The following is a 24,338-nucleotide window of genomic DNA, read 5'->3' on the forward strand; positions in this document are numbered from 1 at the left end:
GTCTACAACAATGCCTGGATGTGTATGTGTTTAAACTATTACACATCACAATCCCACCACATTTTCACGTTCTCTATTTCTCTTGGGAATCTTATGATCCTTCTATTCCCTCAACTTCTCAACCCAACATTAACCATCCTTCCCCAACTTCTTCCTGGGTGACTACACCAATTAACTTTCCAGTTAAACAAGCCAGCTACATGTGATTCATCAGCAGAAACTAGCCAAATGGTAATTTCTTTGTGTCAGATTTTGATGCCTTATTCAGGAGTGGTAACTTGTGCCATGAGTAGCCCAGCTGAAGTAAATGGAACTGCTAGCAGAGCAAAGTGCTATTTAAGATTTAGAAGGGTAGCAAAATTTGGCCTGTCACTAGCCAGATCTTGAAGGGGAAAGACAAAATGCCTCTCAATCATCCACCACCCAATTTCTTGAGTATTTTCCATGAAAATGGACAGAGCATCTCAGCCATTCTTATAAAATATTAATGCATTTGGCTCCCATCCACCGAATCCCCCTTTCACTGTGATTTATTTGTGAAGAGTTAGTATGCCTATGTTAGTATGAGCATAGTTTACAGATTCTGCATTTGTTCTTGCTATGGGACTTCCCTAAGCAAGTCAAACAGCTGTCGTGGGGGTCCTAATAAGCACTGGCTTGTTGTGTGGTGAGCATGGTTTGAAGCTGGGAGAACGGGTCATGCCCCACTCTGGGGCAACTACCAAACTAATCTAACACTTAACTTAATGGCTAACTAAGTACCGACAAACTATATACAGGAAATTGTCATTTAACGTTGTAGTTCTGTTCCTGAAAAATGCGACTTTAAGCAAAACAATGTTAAGCGAATCCAATTTCCCCAAAAGAATTAATATAAATAAGGGGGGGGTTAGGTTTCAGGGAAATTTTTTTTTTGCCAAACAAAAGACATTATATACATTTGAAACAATTTGAAACAAGCAATTTAATACAGGTATAAGTTTTAAACAATTTTAAAGAAACAATTTAATACAGTAACTCCGCACTTAAAGTACTCTCGCTTAACCTCCACCCCTTCCCCCAAGCCCCTACCCTTAACCCGCCTCTTCTCCCCGCCTGGCTCCACCTCCTCCCCTTTTACTCCGCATGCCGCGTCCTCGCTCCTCCCCCATCCCCCCAGCCTCCTGCCCATGGCAATCAGCTGTCTTCCAGCATTCAGGAGGCTTGTGGGGGGGGGGAGGGCAAGGTTGCGTGCTGCATCCTTGCTCCTTCCCCCAGCTTCCTGAACGCTGCAAGAGCGCGGATTGCTTTGGGCAGGAGATGGGGGAAGCAGGGGGAAGGTGCTGATCTGTGGGGTCCACTGGCAGCCAGGAGGCACTGCAGGGGGGTGAGTAGGGGAGCTGATGGGGGGACTGCCAGATGTGGACAAAGCAGGCGCACAAACGACGTTATAGCTGAGCATTGCACAACTTTAAACAAGCATGTTCTGTAATGGAGCAGGGATGTAACATCAAAACAACGTTAAGCGAGAGAATATTAAGTGGGGAGTTTCTGTACAAAGAATATAGACGATGAGCTGTAAAGAACCGCTAATGCTCTTGCAATGCAAGATGAGGTGTGCTGATCAGCTGTCACAGATGGTAAGAAGGAACTGAGAGGGCGTAGGGTTGATGAAACCTAATATACCAGCACATGGTGTGGCACTCAAGGGGGTGCCAAAGCCTACCCTATGGATACCACTAAGGCAAAACTCAGATGACTGTGCATGTGGGCGTGCACACACCTAGCATGGAATCAACATGAGCAAGCACTCGAAGAAGAGCACTCTACCGACCTAGACAATCTGCACAAGATTTTCTCCTGTCTCCATCTGTTGGTAGTACAGATATCGGTTCTCTGGATAGACAGAGAGCAATGTTGAAGAATCAGGATGAATATTAACCTATATTGCACTGTAGACTCAGACTTTTCATGATCATCTAGTCCAGAAGTGGGCAAACTACAGCCCGTGGGCCACATCCGGCCTGCAGGACCATCCTGCTCAGCCAGCCCCTTCCCCACTGTCCCTTCTCTCCCACAGCCTCAGCATGCTGCGCCGCCAGCGCTCTGGCCTGCTGCTCCTGCTGAGCAGCGCGGTGGCATGGTAAGGGGGCGGGGATCCCAGGGGGCAGTCAGGGGATGGAGGGGTTGGATGGGGTGGAAGTTCGGAGGGGAGGGTCGGTCTGGGGATATGGACTGGGGGGGTTGATAGGTGTGGAGCAGTCAGGGGACAGGGAGAAGGGGGGGTTGGATAGGGGGTCGGGTCCTGGGGGGTGGTTAGGGTTGGGAGTCCCTGGAGGGGGGCAGTCAGGGGACAAGGACCGGGGAGGGTTGGATAGGTTGGAGGTTCTGAGGGGGGCAGTCAAGGGGTGGGAAATGGGAGGGGGCGGATGGGGGCAGGGGCCAGGCTGTTTGCGGAGGCACAGCCTTCCCTACCTGGCCCTCCATATAGTTTTGCAACCCTGATGTGGCCCTCGGGCCAAAACGTTTGCCCACCCTGATCTAGTCTGACCTCCTGCACTTTGCAGGCCACAGAACCCCTAACCTCTGGCTGAGTTACCAAAGTCCTCAAAACATGATATAAAGACTTCCAGTTACAAAGAATCTACCAAAAAAAAAACAAAACCAGGAGTACTTGTGGCACCTTAGAGACTAACAAATTTATTAGAGCATAAGCTTTCGTGGGCTACAGCCCACTTCATCGGATGCATTGAATGGAACATATAGTAAAAAGACACACACACACACACACACACACACAGAGAGAGAGAGAGAGAGAAGGTGGAATTTACCATCTACACTAGTTTAAACCTGCAAATGCCCCGTGCCCCATGCTGTAGGGGAAGGCAACTCCCCCCCTCCCGAGTTTTCCATGAACATTAAACCGCACTGCTGCTATTTTTGAAGTCAAATGTTTTTCCTTCTCACTCCCTTCCCCACCACTAACTATGGCAGACAATTAAGGCCCATTGCTGTTTATTTAAAAATGATCCATAATTTATTTTAAACTTATACAAAATAATCCTCTGGTTAAAGCATAGGACGAGGAAGCAGAAGATACGTGGTTTCCCCCTCTCCCCACAGTTCTGCTATGGACTTCTTCTGTGACCTTGGCAAGTCATTTCATTTCTCTGGGGCTCAATTTCCCCAACTGTCAAAGTGAGGATAACTCAAAAGAGTGTTGTGAAGACTAATTTATTACTGTTTGGGAAACTCTGAGTGGGACGTGCAGACAGAAGATGCGCCAGAAAAACAAAATACTATAAAATGTTAATTTAAAAAGTTTAAATAAAATTTTGCCGAAAGTTATTTCAGAAGGTTTTTAAAATTAACATAGGTGCAACAGTAAATAAGTAGTTCTTAAAGGTATAGAAATTCTAATCTGAATTCTTCCATTCATCTAAAGAGTTAAGATAAAAATGATTGCAGCCTATGGCTGAACAACTATTATTAAATAAAACAAGGTTAGCCCCAGGCTTTGCAAGACCCTTCCTGAGACCCCTGACAGACTTGGATAACCTGAAAAGCAAAACTGGAGGTAAGAGTGTCTGTCAGGTGGGTGGGGGAGTCACAGTACAACTATTTAGGACAGGCACTGTCTTTTTGTTTTGTTGTTTGTACAGTGCCTAGTACAATGTTGCCCGGATGCATGACTGGCAACCTGAAGTGCTACCACTAATCAAATAATAATAATTGTGGAAAGGTGCAGAAAGGCATTGGGGCTTCAGGAAGTGCTGGCCTTAGCATTTTTTGAGCAGGCCTTTGAAAAAATTACTTGCTGTCCACCCTCTTATCCCTCAACCCTAACAGCTGGTTTATGTTTGCAAAGCTCTTTCAAAGGAAAAATTTCTATAAACATTTTGTTTGTAATGTAATGAATTATCCACTCTATTTCTATCTCCTGTTGGTCTAGCAGAGTTTAAAAGCCAACTCTGGTTTCATCTTTGGGTAACAGGTTTGAACTGGGAACCTGTTATCAAAGGGCCACTGAGTTATGGATTTTTCAGTTCTTCTTTGTTGATGGGAATGGGGAGGGAGAGATCACAAAATGATGTGGTGCTCATGTGCTGACAGAATCAGGTTCCCAAAAATACCTAGTATATACGTAGGAGTTGCCCTGAAAGACAATGCAGCTAATTTATTCTTTATGTTCTGTAAATCTTCTACTTAAAAACTCAAAATATTAACAGCCAGTTTTATTTTCATTATTTCAGTATGGTTGTAGCTATGCTATATCAGATACTGCTCAGTCTCAATCATACAATAAATGGTCATCAACTTTAAAAAGTACAGATTTTCCACTTGTGTTTCTCTTTCACTGACTGGAATGTTCAATGAACGTGCAACGTTCAGACAGAATACCCCACATAACGCACTGAACATAAAAGAAAAACATATGACAAATATATTTTATCTCTTTATTTTTTTTCCAGAATATTTAATATTGAAGCCCATGTTATTTTCAGGGGACCAGGAAGAGGAAAAGGGGAGGGAGAAGAGAGAAATTATGGAAACAACTCAATTTATTTAATGTATGGTTTTGTGAGTGGTCATTTTTGTAGGCAACAAAATGTTTTTTTGTTTTTGTTTTTAAATAAAAAATGAAGAGCACCATTAAAGAAAGCATGATCCCTGATTTCTAAAGAAAACACTGTCTTTAAAAAAAATTGTTAAAATGCTTCTTGCCCTCAGTCACATTTAGTCAGGTAACAAAGCAAGCATAACAGTATTAAATTGTAGCAACCCCACTGAAATCAACTACTCCCCCTTCGGAGGATTCAGAGAACCATTTCTGAGCTTTTCCTGTGGGAATAATGTTTTCTTTGGTAGAGGATTGAAGGAGGGTTTTTACTTCTCCATATGTTGATGAAAAAACAAAAAATCTATGCATGTAAGGGATTTCCCCCTTAAATCTCTTTTTCTCATGCCTGTTAAGTATGGGTTGATTTCGCATTGCTGTTACACTCCAGGAGTAATACTGCCCTAAAAAGGCATTGAATGGCTAATGTCAAACAGATGTAAACATTAAAAATACTGACAAAACAAAATAAAAAACACAAAAAACCCTGTACTGAAATTGTGAATTGAGTTAGGTTTCTGTAAAGCAGAAGAAATATTTTACAGCAGTACAAGAGAATTATGGCAACAAAGTAAAGCACTTTTCTTGTAACATTCATGAACATTACAAATACGACAAAGTTATTCTACAGACTAAATTATTCTGAAACTATCAAATATAGTACAAAGCGAAATATTATGTGCTATAAAAGAAGCAGCTCCTTTAAATTAGACTAAAAATGTTGGTTTTACAGTGACAAAAGCATGATTACTGAAGACAACAGGATTTTTAGATTCAGAAACATTTAGCTACACAGGTCCATGATTATCCACACTGAATATTATTTACTTCCCCCCCAAAGTTCTACAGAAACACAGATAAAAAACCGCTGTGCTGCTGTCACAAAACTGTAGAAAGTCATTCAGTGTTTAAAGCAAGGCCGTTCACATGTGTCAGCTAAAATGATCCCTTTAGATGACATTTTTGAGCTTTTGAGTGTTCATCCTGGTACTTCACCACACCTTGGTAAAACTGTTAAACCAGAGGCTACAATAACTATTCTGAAATTGTGCGTGTGTTTGTAAGGGGAAGGGAGGTGCAGCATAAGATAATTTTACTTCAGAAACTGCATTACAAAGCACCATATGCACCAGTTTATAAACTGTGCAAGGAATTCCAGGACCCTGAAAAAATATGAACATTCTGTAGCTTACTCTAAGAACACAGAACCCTCATCAAGAAAAGGGACATAATTCTGCTTTATGGCTCAACCTTATTTTTATTTTTATATTTTATTTTTATTTTATTTTCACGTGCTAAATCTCAGCAGGTAAACAGAATGCTGAAATGAAGTGCCCAGTTCACCAATTTTTTTACATTATTTCAACTAACGGAATTTCTGACCGGAAAATTAGTTCTGCACAGGAACAGAAACATACTACAAATGCCCTAATGTTAATTATACACCTCAAAAATATGCAGATTAAAAAAAAAGGAAGGAAGGAGCGCAAGAGTCTTTCTTCCTCTCTCCCAAAAGTGCTGCAACTAGGGAAAAAAACTTTGGATATTTTCCAAAAATGCGTGTGTGTAAATTATTCCTGCGGGAAGGATGGATGGACTGACACACACAAACACACAGAGATGTCTTCTTAAGTAATGCTTCCTCTCACCACTTTTCAGTGCATAAATCTTAAGTGTTCAACAGTGCAAACTGCACAATCACTAAAAAACAGAGTGACATGGGCATTGAAATCTGGACAAAATCAGACAAAAACAGGAGCAATCCAAAATTCAGTTCTAATCTTAGGTGGGTAAAATTTTCAAGATCACCTGCATGATTTCGGAAGATAAGTCCCATTTTCAAATTAAAAGTCAATCGACTCAGGTTCCTAAATCATTCAGCTGCATTTGGAATTTTACACCATGGCTATAAATCACTGACACCACTCACAAGATGTTTCTAAATAGTGTGTCAAATTCATTCCTAAAGCAACTCCACTGATGTCAAATAAAAGTCAATGCAATGGCACCATGAAGGGGTTTGGCCAACTGTGTTATATTATTTAGCATCATTTTGCCCAAAGCAGTTTTATATAACATTTTATCTTATGTCAAATATGCGAACTACAACTACAGTACAAAGATGCCATTGACATGAATTAATATTATATCATATTATTCACTCCCTTATCAGTCATTCAAAACAAAATATTTCTGGATGCTGCATTTTCTTTCAATACCATGTCAGTCACGGGTAGAATACATTTCCAAGTAAAAGCAGATAATAATACATGCTGTGGACAAGGGATTCTGAGCCAGATGTAAAAAGATTCCCAGCTCTCAGAGGGTTCATATAAACACAGGTTATCATGATTTTAAGAACTGGCCAATCTGTTTATTTAAGGGAATAAATTCTACCTCTACCATATGTAAATACAATAGGATACAAGTCCAATACAGAAGGCTCCTTAAATATGGTTTGGTATGCATGACTACAATATACTCATGTTTACCCATGTGACCATCATACCTCCCATTTGGGTAGCTATCAGCACACCACTGGAAATTACTTTTCAACTGTTTATTTTTGGTTTGTTTTTCATTCCACAGAAAGGTTTGAAAAATTGGAAAAATCTGTGTGATTTTCACCTTTCATAGGAGTGCTTTTGTATACAGAAAATATATTACTGTATCAGCAACAATATTGTTAATGGAATCATCAATAGCTTTGGATCACATGGTGTCAAAAATTAATACTTAGATGTCACTACTACAGTAAACAGAACTCTAGTTGCACCACAGAACTTCTTATGGCAAGAATGTACTTCCTACAATATTCCAATGAATTTTTAAAGACAATCAAAAGGAATAGTATATTTTATGTTTGTAAAAATGGTCCCAAAAGAAAATAAATGCGATTTGCATATATGGCAGAACCTCACTAATGTGCACTGATGCCAGGGAGATTGTTTGATATTTTCTTGCTTACTAATTTATAATTATTTAATTTGTAATCAAACAAGTATAATGAATCATATAGTGTATTTTTCATTTGACAGTTTTATTGTTCGTGTTAATACTTCGGGATATACCAGTAAATGTGTAGTGTTATATGTTTTGTATAAATACTAAAATCTGAGCAATACGAGACCTCAACTCACTGCTATTATTCCACTGAGAACTAGGGATAGAATGCCTGTTTTTTGTGCAGATGGCAAGATGTATGTATTAGTGAGGTTCTACTGCAATGGTAAAAATTACGGTGTTCTCTATGCTCATATTTGTTTGGGTGGTCACAGTCGTATGTCAGCATATGGGGTACTCGTACTGCACATTTTGTGTTCTTGAATCTGGAGTAAAAAAAAATAGCAGAATTTTTTCCTGTCCCCAACAGCTGCATGTGCTTTATCCCTTTATAATATTTTCCTTTTAGGTGGACAGGGCCCCAAAATTACTGCTGTTGTCCTCTAATATTATGGTGGCTAATGCATCTGGAATGCAGCTGTAGTCCTCAACATAAATACAGTACTGGATAAATACTGAAAATTATTTAAAAGATGCAGTATCCCTTAAAAAAAACAACCCTCTTTACTCCCAATTCTCCAAAAGATACTGTAAGTGGTCTGAAATCTTTAACAAAAAAAGGTAATGTTAAGTCATTTTTGAAAATAAGTTTTTTTAAAAGTCAAAACTCAAACATATTTAAATAGATAGTAAATCATATAGGAGGAAAAATAATTGATTTTCTACTATTCAGCTCAACACACAATTATAATCTGTCCTCAAATAATTAATTATACCTTAGGATCAACCTTAGGCCATGGAAATGCTATTGAAATGCAAAACCTGTTTGTTACCTAGACCTGACCTATAAATGCGTTTGGGATAGATAGCTCAATAGGTGTACAGGGGAGGTTTGGGGAGAGAGGGAAAAAGAGAGGGTGCTCAGCTCTCTAAGAGAAGCCGTTACTTCCTCTACACTCCATTAAAGCCAAGAAGGTTCTAGACATGGTCCAGCTAATCAAACCACATTTACAAATTAATTCCCAGGGAATCAACAAGAACAGCTGATAATTAAAACCTTCCTTCCATAATGCTTTGTGTAGGAGTGAGCAAACTCCTGTAATCAAATCTCTCTAAAGTCTCTCTTTCTTTTGTTAGGTTGACCGTCTATAAGTTAGTCATGGATGGTAAAGGTGGGTTCAAGAAAGCAATCATCATTAGAAAAAAACTGTAAGTCAATTTAGTAGCTCTGATGGTGATTTGTAACAGAACACCAAGCTACTTTACCCAAAGCAGTCTTTACTCAATTTGTTAGTCATCTTGTTATCTCTGCACTTGCAGTACCCCAGCAATTAGAAATCATGAGAATACAACTAACCTGTTATTCTTAACCTAGAGAGTCTGCTATCATAATATATAAGTGGGGAAAGAGTGTGCTGCACTTTGTGCAAATAAATAGAAGCTAGGAATGACATTTTAATACCTTTTCTTTTAGACAGCAAGGAAGCTTATAGAAGCTTAATAACACGTTTATTTTTTTTAAAGAAATTCTAATGGTTTCTTCTTCTTTCCAGGGAATGTCATGCAAGCAGAAATAACTAAATTCTGAAACAAAGCAGCACCAGAAAAAAAATGGCCTAAAATGTTTCAATTTCTCCACTTCTTTGTTCTGCTCTCCCATGCTGAGAAGGGATACTGCATCTTTGACTCAGTTTCTACCGTACAACCAAACAAGCTACACACAGTTTTGAAGGGCCTATGCAGTCATCATGGCAGAAGGCTCCACAGCCTTTGCACACTATCATGGCTTTCAGCCTGCAAGAGCATTTCAGTTCCAGTTCATCTGCACCGCTGCTGTCAGCAAATTTCTGAACGGGAATCGGAACGTTCTGATTAGACAGACCTGTAGCAGTGTTTGAGCCACTTCCCAAAATTCCAATAGATTTTTCAATCGCAGATGCTGCCCTTTTGAAGCTTGTGCTACCAAAATGTATAGCTGGATAATTTCCACAGAGCTGCTGCTGCTGCGGGTGCTGTGTTTGTATTTTCTGAGTTGTTAATTGGGTAAAAGGCTTCTGTGGCTCAGAAAGTAAATAGGAAGAGAAATCTGCATTTTTTAATGAAAATGCTTTTAACTGTTCTTTTACTTCCTTCTGATCGTAGGAAGCTTGTTTTAGGCCCAGTTCGCAGCTGCTGCTTAAACCTTCCTCAAAAGAAATAGGTTCAGATTTTATATTGCTACAGATGCTTGCTGGCTGAGGCCAACTAAGCCTTTTAGTGGTTTCCATAGTAACTGTCAGTTGCTTTTGATCAGATGGGACTTCTGTGTTTGGAATAGGGGGAGGAGGAGGAGGGTGCACTAACGCTTTATTCTGGAGAGTTTGTGAGGCACTAGCAATGTCATCACCTTCCTTAATTTGAACATTAGGGGAAAAAACACTTCCTAGCCTCAGCTGGTGAGCTGCTGCAGAAATATTGACCTCTCCCAAACCCTTCTGTTCCAGGTGCCTACTGAAAGCAAACGCATTGCAGCCAGATGGCACTTTTGAAGTAGTTTGCAACAAAGCTGACGTAGGAATGGGGCCTCTTGCAGCCATGGACATTTGGTAAAAATGCTGTCTCTGTGAGGTACTAGCTTCTGCATGAAAACTGCCATTTTTGTCAACGTGAAATAAGTTCTGTTGGAAACTGCATGAAGGCAGTGGCCTCTTCTGCTGTTTGATCTCTGGACTGTGAGCAATTCTGTTCTGAACAGCATGTTTGCTCAGCCACTCTTGTTTAAATGGCTGACCATGCCCTAGTTGATTCGTATTGGAACCGATTACACAAGGAGCCACTTTAACATCTGTGTCCATTGATAGCTTCCCAAGCTCACATTTCATTTGAGTGTGCTCCCCCACAGTCCTGGCCATCCGCTTTTTTGGATGGTTGTCACGCTTTCTAATTTGCAGTGGGGCTATGCCGCCTGCTGTAAATCCTTTACCATCTGGATTGGGTGAGCTGGAAGGATTTTCAACCATACTTCTCTCAGATGCTGATGTTTTACACACTGAGGTAGTTTGCAAAGGCAAGGGAAGCCTGTTAATTTCTAGTTTGGCTCCTGATCTGGGCTGTGGCAGCACTTTTTCCAAAGGCAGGTTGCCCTGCAGTAACTGTGTCACTAGAGGATTGTTGGCCTCCACTGATGACAAACGACAGCTAGAGCTTCCAACGCTTGTAACTCTTTTTAGGGTTTCTGTTGTCAATGACAAAGAGTCCTCCATAGAATCTGTAACAGATGTCTTGGAGGTCTGTGTCAGCTGTGCACTTGTGGCTATTTCTGCAGTCTGGCTAGGCATTTCAGGTCCTGTAAAATCTTCAGTGTCCATCCTAAAGCATTTGTCAGATTCGGTAGTTTCTGATTTAACAGGAACAGTGATGCTAGTCAGAAGACTCCTTGACTGCAACTCTGACATTTGCGTGTAACTTGAAGGCTCAGTTTTGACATTTTTTAAACAGTTTTGCTCTGTATATTCTTTATGCTTATTTGGGTTAAGATGGCTGACCACTGGCTGGTCTGTGTGCATTGCCTCTTCATCATGCCAGCAAATTCTGTTATTAGTGTTATACTGATTGACACAGGCAGCATCTGCTTCACTTTTAAAGGCTGAAGGACCTCGTAACTGCTCTACAAAACCTTGACTGGGGGCAACAACATCAATTAATTTATCTTGAGGAGTAAGAGGCACTTCTTGAAGACTTGTACAAGCTGCCTGCAAGGTTTTGCCCTCTTGTTTTGCTGTAACAGTTATGAAGCTGGAATTGTGCTCAAGGCTTTCATTACTGACTATTTCAGGCCTGCTTATTACAGACACCTGAGGACATGCTATATTTTGTAAGGCAGTTTCTGCCCTCACAAGTCTGCTCTGCAGATCTATGCTGTTTTCTGCATTTTCAATGGAAGCAGCCAGCGACAAACTGGAATTTAATGTTGTAGTGTGGTCAACAATGACTTTACAAGGTATAGACCTGTTCACGGCTGTTTGTGTAAAGCTCACTGGCTGAGATTTACTGGACAAATCTATTCGGTTTCGTGGTCCACAACTTTTTTCCAAGTTGTCAGCACTTAATTTAGCAGTGTTGTCGTAAGAACTTATTGCCACCATATTACCAGTAAACATTGAAATTGGTGGCCTTGCAACAGAATCTACTACTGCAGCCGCATCACTGCAGCTTAAAGCTGCTCTAACAGTAGTGTTAATGGATACAGTACTTTGCTCACTGCATCCAGATATGGCTATCTTATCAGAAGAAAATCTAGTAGTAGTCCCCACTGGGGGAATCAGTACAGAACTACCTGGGAGATGATTTGGCAAATTACTTGCAATGGATGAAGTTGGCACAGTGGTATATTGACTGGAGACTGCATTATTTGCACTGCTACTTGATACTGGCAACCTTTTCTCATCAATTGAATTTGATAAGACTGTACTGTCTATTGAGGCTGGAACAATAGTGTTATCAATACATTTTGGTACAATGGCAATGCATGGAGTATCAACTCCTTGGGTGGATTTCAGCACGTTTACATTACAAGCTGAAATTGTTGTGTTTGTACTTTCAACAGACATTAAAACAGAGGATTTATCAATAGAACTTGCAAAGGGAAGTTCTTGAATTGTTCCCGACATAACAGTGCTGCAAACAGACACAGGGACTGAATTTTTACTATAAAGCACTGGCACATTGTTATTTTCAGTGGAGGTAGATGAGATAATTTTCTCACACAAATGTGGCATAGGTATGTTTTCATCAGAACTGTGAACAGATATGTCCGTAGCAGTTTCTGGCAATGCAGCTGTGTTAAGTGACTGCTGCAGTAAAGTGTTAGTCTCACGGAGGTGAGTAGACTTATTACTAGGAGACCTGCAGTTAGGATTAACTATAATGACACCAGTAGAAACTTCAATCTTTGTGTCAGGAGTTGTCGAGGTGTCTATGGACGAAGGACCTTCCTTTGAACTGAGCTGTGACTTCACTTCTTTACTGGTCTGAAGTAAGTGGGCTCTAGCTTGATGCTTAGCAAATAGTTTGGCCTTTGTTTGCTCCTTGATGTGTGCCAGTGTTCTTGTCTTCCCACCTTCGCAGGGACTCCCCATTGCTCCAGAGACTATGCTTGCAGCTGCTGCCACAGCAGCTGCGGCTGCAGCCTCTCTCTGGGCTCTAGCTTGCTGAGCTCTTGCCTTGATATCTGCAAGAGTTCTAGCCCCAGTGTTCCTCCCACTGCTGACTGATGTACTTGGGGAAACCCTCGGTTCTGGTTTTGAAACAGGCTGACTCTTGATAATAAAAGGTGGCCCAATTTTTGAAAGTTGAATCTAAAAGAAGAAGAAAACAAAACAATTTTAATAGGATATCATATATATAAAATTTCTCTGCTATCTTCTAAACAATTCAGAGCATGATAGCAAATTAGAGGTCACACTAGATGAATTAGAATTACCATGCAGTGTAGTTACACAGAAAAATGCTAAAAAAGTTAACAATATGTTCATTTTACTACTTTGTCATTCTCCAACAGAAGTAATGAGTACTTGAATTTGCCTCCATAGACCTACCTTTTTGTTGAGAAGGAAAATTGATTAAATGTGATAAAATATAATGGTTATCTGATATAATTCATCACACCTTCCTAATCTCCATTGTATCTAGTTGGAGATCAACCTGTCAGCTGCAATGGTACTGGAAAAGGGCTTCCTAGTTAACACCTACTGCAAATGTTTGAAAAATAATCAAAGTGGTTTTGCTCCTCATTCCATGGCCTTCAGGCCTCTGTAACGACTTAACCTTTCCCTCGTTACACCAAACATTTATTATAATACCAAATGCAACCAAAAAACCTTTCCTCCAGTTAGGAGGAGTCTGAAATTCCTCTGAGTCTGTAATTCATACCATACCAAGGATCAATCCCTGACTGTGACTTAAAAGGGGGGAACCACAAAAATGTCCTTTTCCCTCCCTAGCATCCTAATTTTAGGGCACCTACTATAGTATCTTTCTGGTGCATCACCTGCTCACTACTGTGTATTGAGAACTAAGACCCCAATTCTGCAAATATTTATACAGTGTAATGTATATACATGAATGATCTCACTGAAATCAATGGGATGACTCATATTATACGTAAAGATAAGCACGTGCACAGGTGTTTGCAGGATTGGGGTGCAAGAGACATGAGGTCACATCCAAAACAAGCTCCAACAATAATCAGTGGAATTCACTTCTATTAAACACATCAAGCCAGGCAGAATAGTATTTTAACCTCTTAAGATGGACACATTTTCAGCTGTCCAGGTTAGTGAGGCCTCAGTGATCAGTGAGGCGATTTTCTTTTGGAGAGTAGCAGAGAGATGAGCTATGTAACATTTATAGGAAAAATAGCCATGTGATAAATGTGAGTTAAGGGAAGTCAAAGCTACAAAAGAGCCCTTATGATTTGGGACATCGGCAGGGTCATTTTTACAAGGAAAGGTAGCCGTTATCAGTGGTACCACCTTACAAAGCTAAATACTGATTAAATAAAGATATGATTAACATATGATTTTCCAAAATAAATTTTAGAAATGCCTGTTGCTGTTTCAGTATCTTCCCTCAATGTCTCTGGGGCTCTCTATTGGTAGGAGCTGCCATTTTCCCAGCAGGGGACCAATTTGATGATGCAGTGTGGGACTGAAAGAATCTGGTTTTCTATTAGGAAGCAGTGGAACTTAAAGTTTTAGTTTTGTAGTAATATGCATTTTATACATCTCCACAGTATAGCACAGATAGTGTCAGCATAACTTTCCCCACACAGCTCTGCCAACGGGCCTCAACCCTGACCTTGAGGAAAAGAGCAATTCATTCTACATGCCAATTCAATTCTTGGCCTGTCTGCTGACTTTGCCAATTAGTACTAGTTATGGTGGTGTTTTTGTAATGTGGAAACTTCTCATCTGGGAAATGGAATGAGATCAAACTAATTTCACATATACTAATGAATACCCAGCAGATAGTGACCAAAAATCAACATTTCTGATTTCATCTGGGTTTGAACTAGCAACCAAAGACAAAAGGTTCCATCATCTAGAACTAATCTCTTAAATAATTTTGTTCCTCCTGTAATTCTTTTTAAAAATCGGTTACTTGAATAGTTGAATTAATAACACTTACATTAACACCTTTTTAAAGTACACTGCTACTTTAAAACACTACTTTGAAACACTTTGCTTTCCAGCTCAAAAGCAGATTTTTTTCAATCCTACTTTGCAACATCAAGATTGATAAAATGGTAACTATTGTTTGATTGTTAATTTTTTAAATTATAATTATGATACCTTTTTCTCCCTGATCTACTTTTCTTTGTAATTAGAATTCCATATACGAGGCTGGAGTCTTTCAAAAAAGACATGAGTAAAATTAGAGTGGGCTAGCTTCCAACTGTATTCTTGCTCACCAATAACCGTTAGCTGCTCCATGCTGTAGTACTAGTGATTGAAACATTTACTGTATTTGCCATCCTGGACAGATTAGCAATGTTCAATTATGAATGCAGTTACAAATAAATGGAAAAAAGGGACAGCTCTGAATAATTGGGAACTCACACTGCACAGCCAGTAGGTTGAGTTAAGTAAACTAGGCCTAAGTTTTGGCCAACATCATCATGTACAAAACTAAGATGGACAAGACATCACGAAACAGACTAAATAAGTCTATTGACCTCACATGTTAAAAAGAACTTTCCAAACTGAGCTAACTTTTAAAAAAAAGACAAATGTGTACAAAGCAATTTATCTAGCCAGTAATTTGCTGCTAGTAAAGACATTTGCATTCTCATAAAGACTTTCTCCCTTACAGCTAAGGTTCTGCCTCCTAACTGTACAGGGAAATCTTGTACTTAAGCCATCATGTGTACCAGACTTGCAAAGAGATCTGCAAGCACAGGCTGTTACTCCATATAGAGCCTCTCTGGCTTCAATCTTGGTCCCGTTGCAGAACTGAGGAATTGACCAGTTGTAACAAAAATGACTCTGATGTAACAAAGAAAAACAGACAGAGAGCAAGCCCTTGGTTAATCTTGAATATTGTAGACTGGGGGATTAGCAAATATACTAAGAAACAATGGAAAAGTCCATGGATTTATTTTTAAGTCCTATATATTTGGATTGTTTGCTCTCACATGAAAGTACTTTTGCAACAAAAGTGAGGTAATTCAAACTGTGCAACACAGAAAGAGAGGTATTGGAAATTGCTTATCTTTCTCTCCCTATACCAAATATTTAAGAGTAACAGAAACAAATCCAGAGGCAATCAGCAGATAATTCATCTTTAGCCTTCTGACTCAATAGGCTTTTACTACCACTCTACCTTGAGGGGTGGGACTCGGGGCTCTTCTCTGGGTGGCTGCTCTTTCTCAGATGGACTTGTCAACGGAGCATTACGATTAGACTGATCATCTTCTATTCTAGCTCTCTTCTCTTTACAGATTCCAAAACTGTACTGCTCTGCAGTCTTCCTCTTTGGGATCTCTGCATCTCTATTTTCAATTCTTACTTCAGGTGATTTTGTGGGTTCTAATAACTTAGACGAATGGGAATTCTCCAGCCGGATCTGTACACTGTTTTGTTGTTTGTGCGGCTTACTTCTGCCCCCTTCTGAGAATGAAATCTTTTCTAGAGATGAGGTATATACTTTATCATGTGGTTTAACTGGAAGGAGTTCAGTGCTTTTGCCCACTGTCCCTTCTGATACGACAGCTATCTCTAATGGTGAGAGCACACCTTTCTTTTCCGCTCTTTGCTGAACATGATGATTTTTAATTTTGATCACTTCTGGAGAAGAAAGTTCTGAAATGGAAACAATGTAAGATTTCTCAATTTCAGTATGTGATCTGCAGGATTGATGAGTAAGATTTCTGCTTTGGGGCTCTTCCAATATTTCAGGTATATTTGCTAGCGGACCCATTTTCATAGTTTCAGTTGTACTTTGAATCAGTTTTTCTTGCGCATTAAGATTTTCCTCTTGAGATGCCTTAGGAATGGTTGAAGTTTCTTCTTTTAAAGGGGAGAGGGATTCTTCAGATAAACATGGTGATTTCCTTTGTTGCAGAATAAGTCTTTCACTCTGTGGGGAATTAGAAATTGGAGATGTTTCTGATAGAAAAGGTAAACTGGTTGCCATAGATGTTTCAGAAGCTAGAAGTACAGAAGACACAGAAGAGGTTTCTGACGTTAATGGTAAATCAGACATTGGAGAGGTTTCTGATGTTAAAGGTAAATTAGAAGCTGGTGATGCCTCTGATGTCAAAGGTAAGTTTGATGTCAGAGATGCTTCTGAGGTTACAGGTGAAGTGGACACTGGAGATATTTCAGACATTAAAGGTGTGTGCAGGCTTTCTTCAATAGTCTTTTGCTGACTATCAGGTTCAATATTTTCACTGCTTGCTGCCTCAGATGAACAAGCTGTTTCATGAGATGCTGGAGTACAGGGTTCCTCTGAAGTAGACTGTGTGTCACCTCCTGGAGAGGCAATACTGATACAAGGTCCCTCTGGGCTTTCAGAGGAAAAGGAAGTTTCAGAAACACAAGCATTTTCAGATAACTGTTCGTCAGGGTCACTCTGTAGCTCCATATCAACAGCAATGCCTCCATCAGTGAACAATGAGCCTTCTAGAGCAGAGTTTTGTGTTTCTGGAGCACTTAGCTCTTTTGTAGACTCAGAATCCCTCTCTGCCGTATCACTGACAGAGTTTGTAGATGAAGCAGATTGAGCAGGTGATGAGCAATCCTCCAGCTGATCAATCACAACTGACATGTCTTCCTGAGGACATTCTGATTTCAACTCCACTTTAATTTCAATGTGAGACAATGTATCAATTACATCATTCATCACAACACAGGATGCGGAGTTGTCTGCAAGTGGCACTGCTTCTGCTTCTTCATTAGTACCAGCTGGGCTTACTGGCTCCTCAGAAAACTCATGTTCTGTTTTATGGTTCTCCTCTTGGCATTCACAGATACTTGTCTCAACCTCCTCAGCAATCTCTTCCTGAATTACAGATTCGTCAGGTACCAATATATCCTCTGAATCTGATTCCCCCATTAAATCCTTGACTGGAACTTGTTCCACATTACAAAGAGACTGACAGAAATCTCTTTCAGGAAGAGGTGGAATTTTCATGCTTTTCTGTTCATGGTCCTCAAAAGTTGTTTGTTTAGAAGGACCAGGTATACCAGAAGATCCACACAGCAAACTACTCTCATCTTCATCACTGTTCTGTCCTGAAGTGAGCTTCATAGATTCTTCTCTTGACATTCCCAACCTAAAATACAAACCACTTAAGTTAAAATGTCATGTAATCACAGACAGAATTAAACAATGACTTGATTTTTGTGCTATGCTTTTACTGAATACATGCCTTTAAAAGGGCATTGTCATATAAAAAATAATGGAGTAGATTCAACAGGGTGATGCAATTTACACTAGCTGAGGATCTGGCTTTATATATTTAGGAACACAAATTTCCTTACCTGTATTACTTATATTACCTTTGATTAGTAAAACTTCAGGAATTTTAAAAATGCAATTTACTTATTATTTAACCATTTGGCATTTCATTCAAATTGCACATAAATGCAGACTATTTAGTTTCACTTTTATTTATACTCCATTTCCCTTTCTGATTTTCATATTCCAGCACAATGCTGCTATAGTAGCACTGCAAGTATTGCAGGAGAATTGTTTAAATCCAATGCAAACAGTTTTGGTTTGAAATTTAAAAACCAGTTCAGAAAAAATATTTCTATTAATATCACTTTTGCCTAAATTAACAGGAAAAGCTGCACTTCAGAAACTCATTCTTGTCTCAAACTGATGAACAGTTTCTTTTCCGTTTAGAAACTTCTAATCATTTCATTTTTTTTGCAATGAAGATTAAAAGAATCCCATTTCATCCTCATTTATTTTCCAATCAAGAGTCTACTACACAAAGTAAGAAAATATCAGTGGCAAGCTCCTGTTTTTGATTCCACTCTATTTCAGATGCATATAAAGCAGCATTATTTTAAGATAATAAACTTTCAGTTTTTTAACTATGCCTACACAACTCCTCAGATTTCTTTATAATAAAAAAAACCTTTAACATTCTTAAATACAAAATAAATGAGGCGTTTATATGCAAAAAGTCACAGTGTGGGCCCTTGGTTACACTTCCATTTTAGGATGTTTTCTTAATCCCTTTCTTACCTAAAATATTATATATTAATTTACATATAATTCTATTGCTTCAGACAAATAAAACTAAAACACACCTAAGAGTTGCAGATATTGGTAAAAAAAATTATAAAAGTCATTGGTTTAGGTTGAAAAATGACAACTGAATTTAGAAACAAGAGATACTGAGAGAAAATATAAAGAGAGCATGATCCTGCACCCTCATTTCTGAACAAATATAATGGGGCTGGAGAATACTCAGCACCTTTCAGAGTGGGCCATGGGTGACCATACCAGCAGCAATGTAACACTCCAGAGCACTGGAGAATACACAAATGCTAGGCTGTGGTGGTAAGAGGGGTATAATGGTCTTCAGAATCACATGCCAATAACAGAAGATTGATCTTCATCCTCAATTTAATGAGAAGACAATGTAACCGAATAAACAAGTGAGTGATGTGCAAGAACGAAGGATATCAGGAAATTAAGCAAGCAATGGTTTTGAATAATTTGCAGAGGGTGACAGGAAATAGGAAGTTCATTTAGGTCTGCAGTGTAACAGCTCCAGGTATGGAATAATCATGGAATGAATCAACATTTTTTGTAGCATACTTTAGGAATTCTGAATAGATGGCATTGACGACTATGCAACAACAATCATGTTATAAAAATAATCAATCAATAATCAGTAACCAAAAAGAATTCTCAGTCTCTTGAATGGAGAAGCAAAGCCAGTCTCAAGAAAGGGAGGGAGGCAGTGGGGAAGGTACTGCACAACTGAAAGACAGTAAGAGGACCTTATTTTTAGCCTTGTTAAATATGAGGACATTCTGGAGCATCTGACATAAAATGTCTACCAATTACTTAGTAATATAGGCAGTGGTGCTGGGGTTGCTGCCACACCCCTGGCTTGAAGTAGCAGTAACAGACACCAAATACATTCCAGGATCAGCACCCCCACTATAAAAATTGTTCCAGCAACCCTGAATATAGGAAAAATAGAACACAGAATAGAAAAATATTGTAATATAAAAAAACATATCGGCAGAAGAATTAGGAAATGCAAGAGAAAGCTCAACACAATCAGCACAGAAACAATTCTTAAAAACAGGCATCCTAATAATTTAAATGAAGGGGAAGAGATACAGTGGAAATAAAAAAGAGGACAGATTAATCCGCTGAATCTACCCCATTATTTTAATCTGACAATGCCCTTTTAATGGCATGTATTCAGTAAAGGCATAGGGCAATACTATTTTTGATATTATGACTTAAAAGATGTTCCCATGGGCTCAGAGAGCAGTGGAGGAAGAAGCTTGCCACAAAGGAAAGCCTTAAGATCACAGGGTCTAAGACAAAAGCAGCCTGCATAACTGGCTAGTCTTTCCACTGTTTTAAAGATAAGAAGACACCAAGACTGCAATTACATGGAAAGCAGGGGTCGGCACCACCATGTTGTGCGACGGACACTTGACAAAATTACCATAGTTAGTGATGGACATTGGGGTGTGGGCTGGGTGTGGGAGGTTATGCCATTCAGTCAATCAATTTTTTGAAAAATTATCATGGACCTCAAAATTTTTCCATGTACAGACATGTTGCTGACCCTTGATGGAAAGTATCAGATTGATGGTAAAGGTGTTCACTGTACTGAAACTACTTCTAATTGGCAATTGTGGAATTATTTGGTAAAGTCTGACAGCCAGACTTGAAATTAAAAATAGCCATTGAAAGTACAAAGAAGACGATACAGTAATCCATATTAAAGGGAAATCAGTGAAACTATTTGGCATTGAATTAAGAATTTTAAACAGCATTAAAATTCAGAGAATACAGGTCGAAAGCCAGTGCCTGGAGATAACAGCCTGTTAGCATCACCACAGCCACTTTAATCTCTGAGAGTGGGACAAGAGATAGTCACTACAGACCATTGGAGTCAGATTCATCAGGTGACAATCATGTTTTTTCTAGAAGTGCAAATAGTTAATGTATCTGTAATCACATATCATCTGGTCATGATTAAGTACATCAGTTGATCAAAGATTTACTATTTCAAAGTAAGAGAACCAGAATGTTCATGGAAAAAACAGAAAATAAAATGGATGAATGTGAACAAGAGGAAGGAGACTTTGCTATGTGCTATGTAATACACAGAGTCTGGCAAATAAACGGAAGGGCTCTTGGGTACAGTCTAAAGCTATGAATTCAAAGGGAGTTTAAACAGGGTGATCCCAAAGATTATCAATTTATTAAAGATTAATCTCCAGGTATATGATGAAACTTGAGAGCCAAGTAATGGAATATTTATAAGCAGCTAACTCAGCTGAGGCCATAACAAAATCACCAAACTGACTAGAAAGGAAAACTGGTCAGATCCCAAGGTGCGATCCAGTTTGCTGCCAACACACCTGAGAAATAGCTCATAAAGAATTGGAGCTATCAAGAGCTTCCATTTCAATTGAATCCAAGTATTTGAAGGTACTCAATCCAAACCATATTCAAAACAAGTTTAAAAAACCCAAGTCATAACAAGGTAGTAAGCAGCAAGTAGACTGAACTCTAGTAAAGATGTTGCCAAACAAACAATAGTCCACCAAGAAAACAACACTTGAGACAAGTCAAGAAGTAGAGAGACCTAGACGGGTGAAACAGCTGGTGCCCGCAGATTAGCCAGATAAGAAACATGCACATGAAACAGAACAGGTGGAGAAAAACAGGGTCAGTCTAATGGTCAGAAGAAATTGTGAGTATGACGACACCTGATATTCCTAGCTGGATGTCAAAAACCTACTGGCAGTACTGCCATGTGTCACTGTCATTGCAGACTGAACCTCATCTGTTGGCCATGGCACCCAACTTTCAGCTAGCAAGGCAGGACTGCTGGTTCTTTTAACATAATTAATACTACCCCCCCCATGGACATGTTGCTGATCAGTGCATTTGGAACACTGTCCTTTAAAACAAGCTAATAATTTTGCTTTGTTTGTGCTTAAGCTTCTAATTACAGCAGAAAGTCCCAAGGCAATCTTTCAAAACAGCTTTCCTCTTAGAGCGGAGTTCTGTAACTCTGACTTGTAAACTAACATGCATAATTAAAGGCCATAGACTTCATAAACAAATGGCCAGCCTTACATATATTTAAATGAAGAGGTTTACAGTTGGACTATATCCTGGTCTCCAGGCTTTCAAGGAAAATGCTTTGCCACTTGATCAAAAAGAGCAGTTCTGTTACACTAAGGCATCACAGTATGTTAACAGATAAAATGGTATTCAAATAATGCTCATGTTGTCAGAAAGCTGCTAGCAAGGAAATGTAAAGTTAAACTTGAAATTCAGTCTTTTAATCTGCTGCCTTTTTTCACCTAAATAGTGAAGTGGTGTGAAATCAATGGATCGTGCAAGGTAGCACCTATACTGTAATGGCCAGGCACAACGCTTTAGTTCCTGACTTTATGTATATGTAGGTTTTGGTCTCTGAATGTCCTTGACTGCTTAAGTAAACAAAAGCAGTTTTAAAATATAAACAATCCCACACATTATAATGGCTCCTTTGGGCCTTTTCTGTCTATTAAACCCACATATTATCCACACAAATTTTACATAGGATGTATTCTAAGTTATAAACTGAAGCCACTTTAAAGTTACAAGTGCACAAAAAATTACATAAACAAAAAACTCAATAAAATCCTATATTTTAACACCTACATAAGTCAAAGAACACTGGACTGACTTTTTAAAAGCCATTTAAAAGGACATTCTCAGGTTTAAAAACATTAACAAATTTCCTTACCTACATTAGATTTTTAAAACAGAAAGAATTTAAGGGCTGTAAATAGCTGCTGTAAACTGGGATAGCTATACTGACATCAGAGCTATGCTGACTTACACCAGCTGAGCCTTTGGTCCGATACATCTAATTCACTTTACCCCTCTTCTGATATTTGTTTTGGTTTTTGTACCTCATCTCAGAAAATAAAATTAGACTACTCAGTTTCACTTTTGTAAAGTTATTCTATAGTCAATTTCACCTATCTATTGTGTGCACTAGCACAACGCTGGAATATCTGGGTCAGAAACACCTTAGGAGACTTATTGTTTTAAACTGACTTTTTAAAAATGTCATAGAAACATCTCTGTTGGTCTTTGGTTTTGTAAAAGCTTTCTTTATAATTTCAGGCAAAAACTGGCTTGTTACAATACTTTTAAAATAAAAATTATTCCCATGTTCAGACGCTGTGTCTTAAATTCTGCACAGAATGAATGTTTGTGAATGAGTTCTGAACCCCATAAAATGCATTTTTAATGTAAATGCTGACATGTCACTATAATTGTACCCACACTTTCTTACATTGGGGAGCTACTGCCTTTGATAACTGCTTTATTAAATTTTACAACATATATGACTGTACTATGTGAAGCACAGAATAATATTTTCATTTCCTTCTAAAAGGAAATGAAAGAAAATGGTTTTTGGTCCAATACTTACTTTTCACCATAAAACCTTTCAAAGAACCTTTCCTTCCAAGGTTCTGTTTTCTTTTCCTTTTCAATCTCTTGTCTGATGCGCAACTGCATTTCTGGAGTAAATTCTCCTAAAAAACAAATACTAACATATTGAATAAAAGTTGTCAAGGTTTACTCTAATACGGGACCATTATATATTGTATAAAGATACACAGATATACTGTTCTTTGTTATAGCCATCTGAACAGTAATTCAATGCAAAACAAAGGTGAGTGGGCTCTGCAAGATTGCAATTAGCATATAACTTTGGTATTTCCAAAGTATATTGGTGGGATTTAGTCACATGCATTTATGTTTCCAAAGCTGACAGTGATGAAAATGCTTATTTAGTTATTTTTAAACTGCTCAAATAAGCTGCCATAGCGAACTATAAAATTATTAACTGAAAAGAGATTCTCTAGAATAAATTCAAAACTGAATCGGCAATTAGTGTTGCTGAATTTCTGCTGTACTGCATTTTCCATTCTAAAATTATTTCTCAAATATACATTTTTTTATTTTGGCTAAAAAAAGGCATCCTTCATAAAAATTAATATTTGGTAAATATTTGGAACAAGTAGAGAGTTACCTTCTGCCAATCGTTGTTTCCACCCTTGTGCTGCATATGCAAAGAATTCATTATTTAGAGCGGAACTACTGAGGCGCAAAACTCCATCACTTCCCATCTAGAAAATAAGCCGATGGTAGCAGAAGACACTGTCAGAAATAGCTTCAACTAAGATTACATAAGAATAGAGTTCCAATTAAGGGGAATGGGAAGGGATAGGAAGTAGGAATAACAAAGGAAATCAACTACTAGTATTAAAACAGCATTTTCATTATAGTCATTACTGTAAATGCAAGTGGCCTAATCCAGCATGTGCTACTTCATAAATCATGAGTATTGCTGATGATAACTCAATTTACAACTGATTGATGTGGTTTAATCACAGCCATCTACCTTGGGCCTAACATGCCTAGAATTGTTGTACACAACCAAAAATCCAGATCATTATTGTTCTTGTGCATC

General features: G+C 38.8%; 1 protein-coding gene across 13 annotated transcripts in view; it reads right to left on the reverse strand.

Moving 5' to 3' along the window:
- Positions 1 to 4,422: 4,422 nt before the first annotated feature.
- ASXL3 (ASXL transcriptional regulator 3) overlaps positions 4,423 to 24,338 on the reverse strand; it is a 149,109-nt gene continuing 129,193 nt past the window's right edge. For 12 of the 13 annotated variants that reach the window (XM_038388669.2, XM_038388672.2, XM_043507902.1 and 9 more), the window contains 4 exons: positions 23,898 to 23,994; positions 23,292 to 23,397; positions 15,962 to 17,915; positions 4,423 to 12,936 (listed from right to left, as the gene is read on the reverse strand). In XM_038388669.2, the coding sequence (XP_038244597.1) occupies positions 9,295 to 12,936; positions 15,962 to 17,915; positions 23,292 to 23,397; positions 23,898 to 23,994 (5,799 nt within the window). In that variant the 3' untranslated portion in view covers positions 4,423 to 9,294. The remainder of the gene's footprint in view (positions 12,937 to 15,961; positions 17,916 to 23,291; positions 23,398 to 23,897; positions 23,995 to 24,338) is intronic. The other variant, XM_043507905.1, reaches the window with a different exon arrangement.

Source organism: Dermochelys coriacea, chromosome 2, assembly GCF_009764565.3.
Source record: "Dermochelys coriacea isolate rDerCor1 chromosome 2, rDerCor1.pri.v4, whole genome shotgun sequence".
In the NCBI taxonomy this organism is placed as follows: domain Eukaryota; kingdom Metazoa; phylum Chordata; order Testudines; family Dermochelyidae; genus Dermochelys; species Dermochelys coriacea.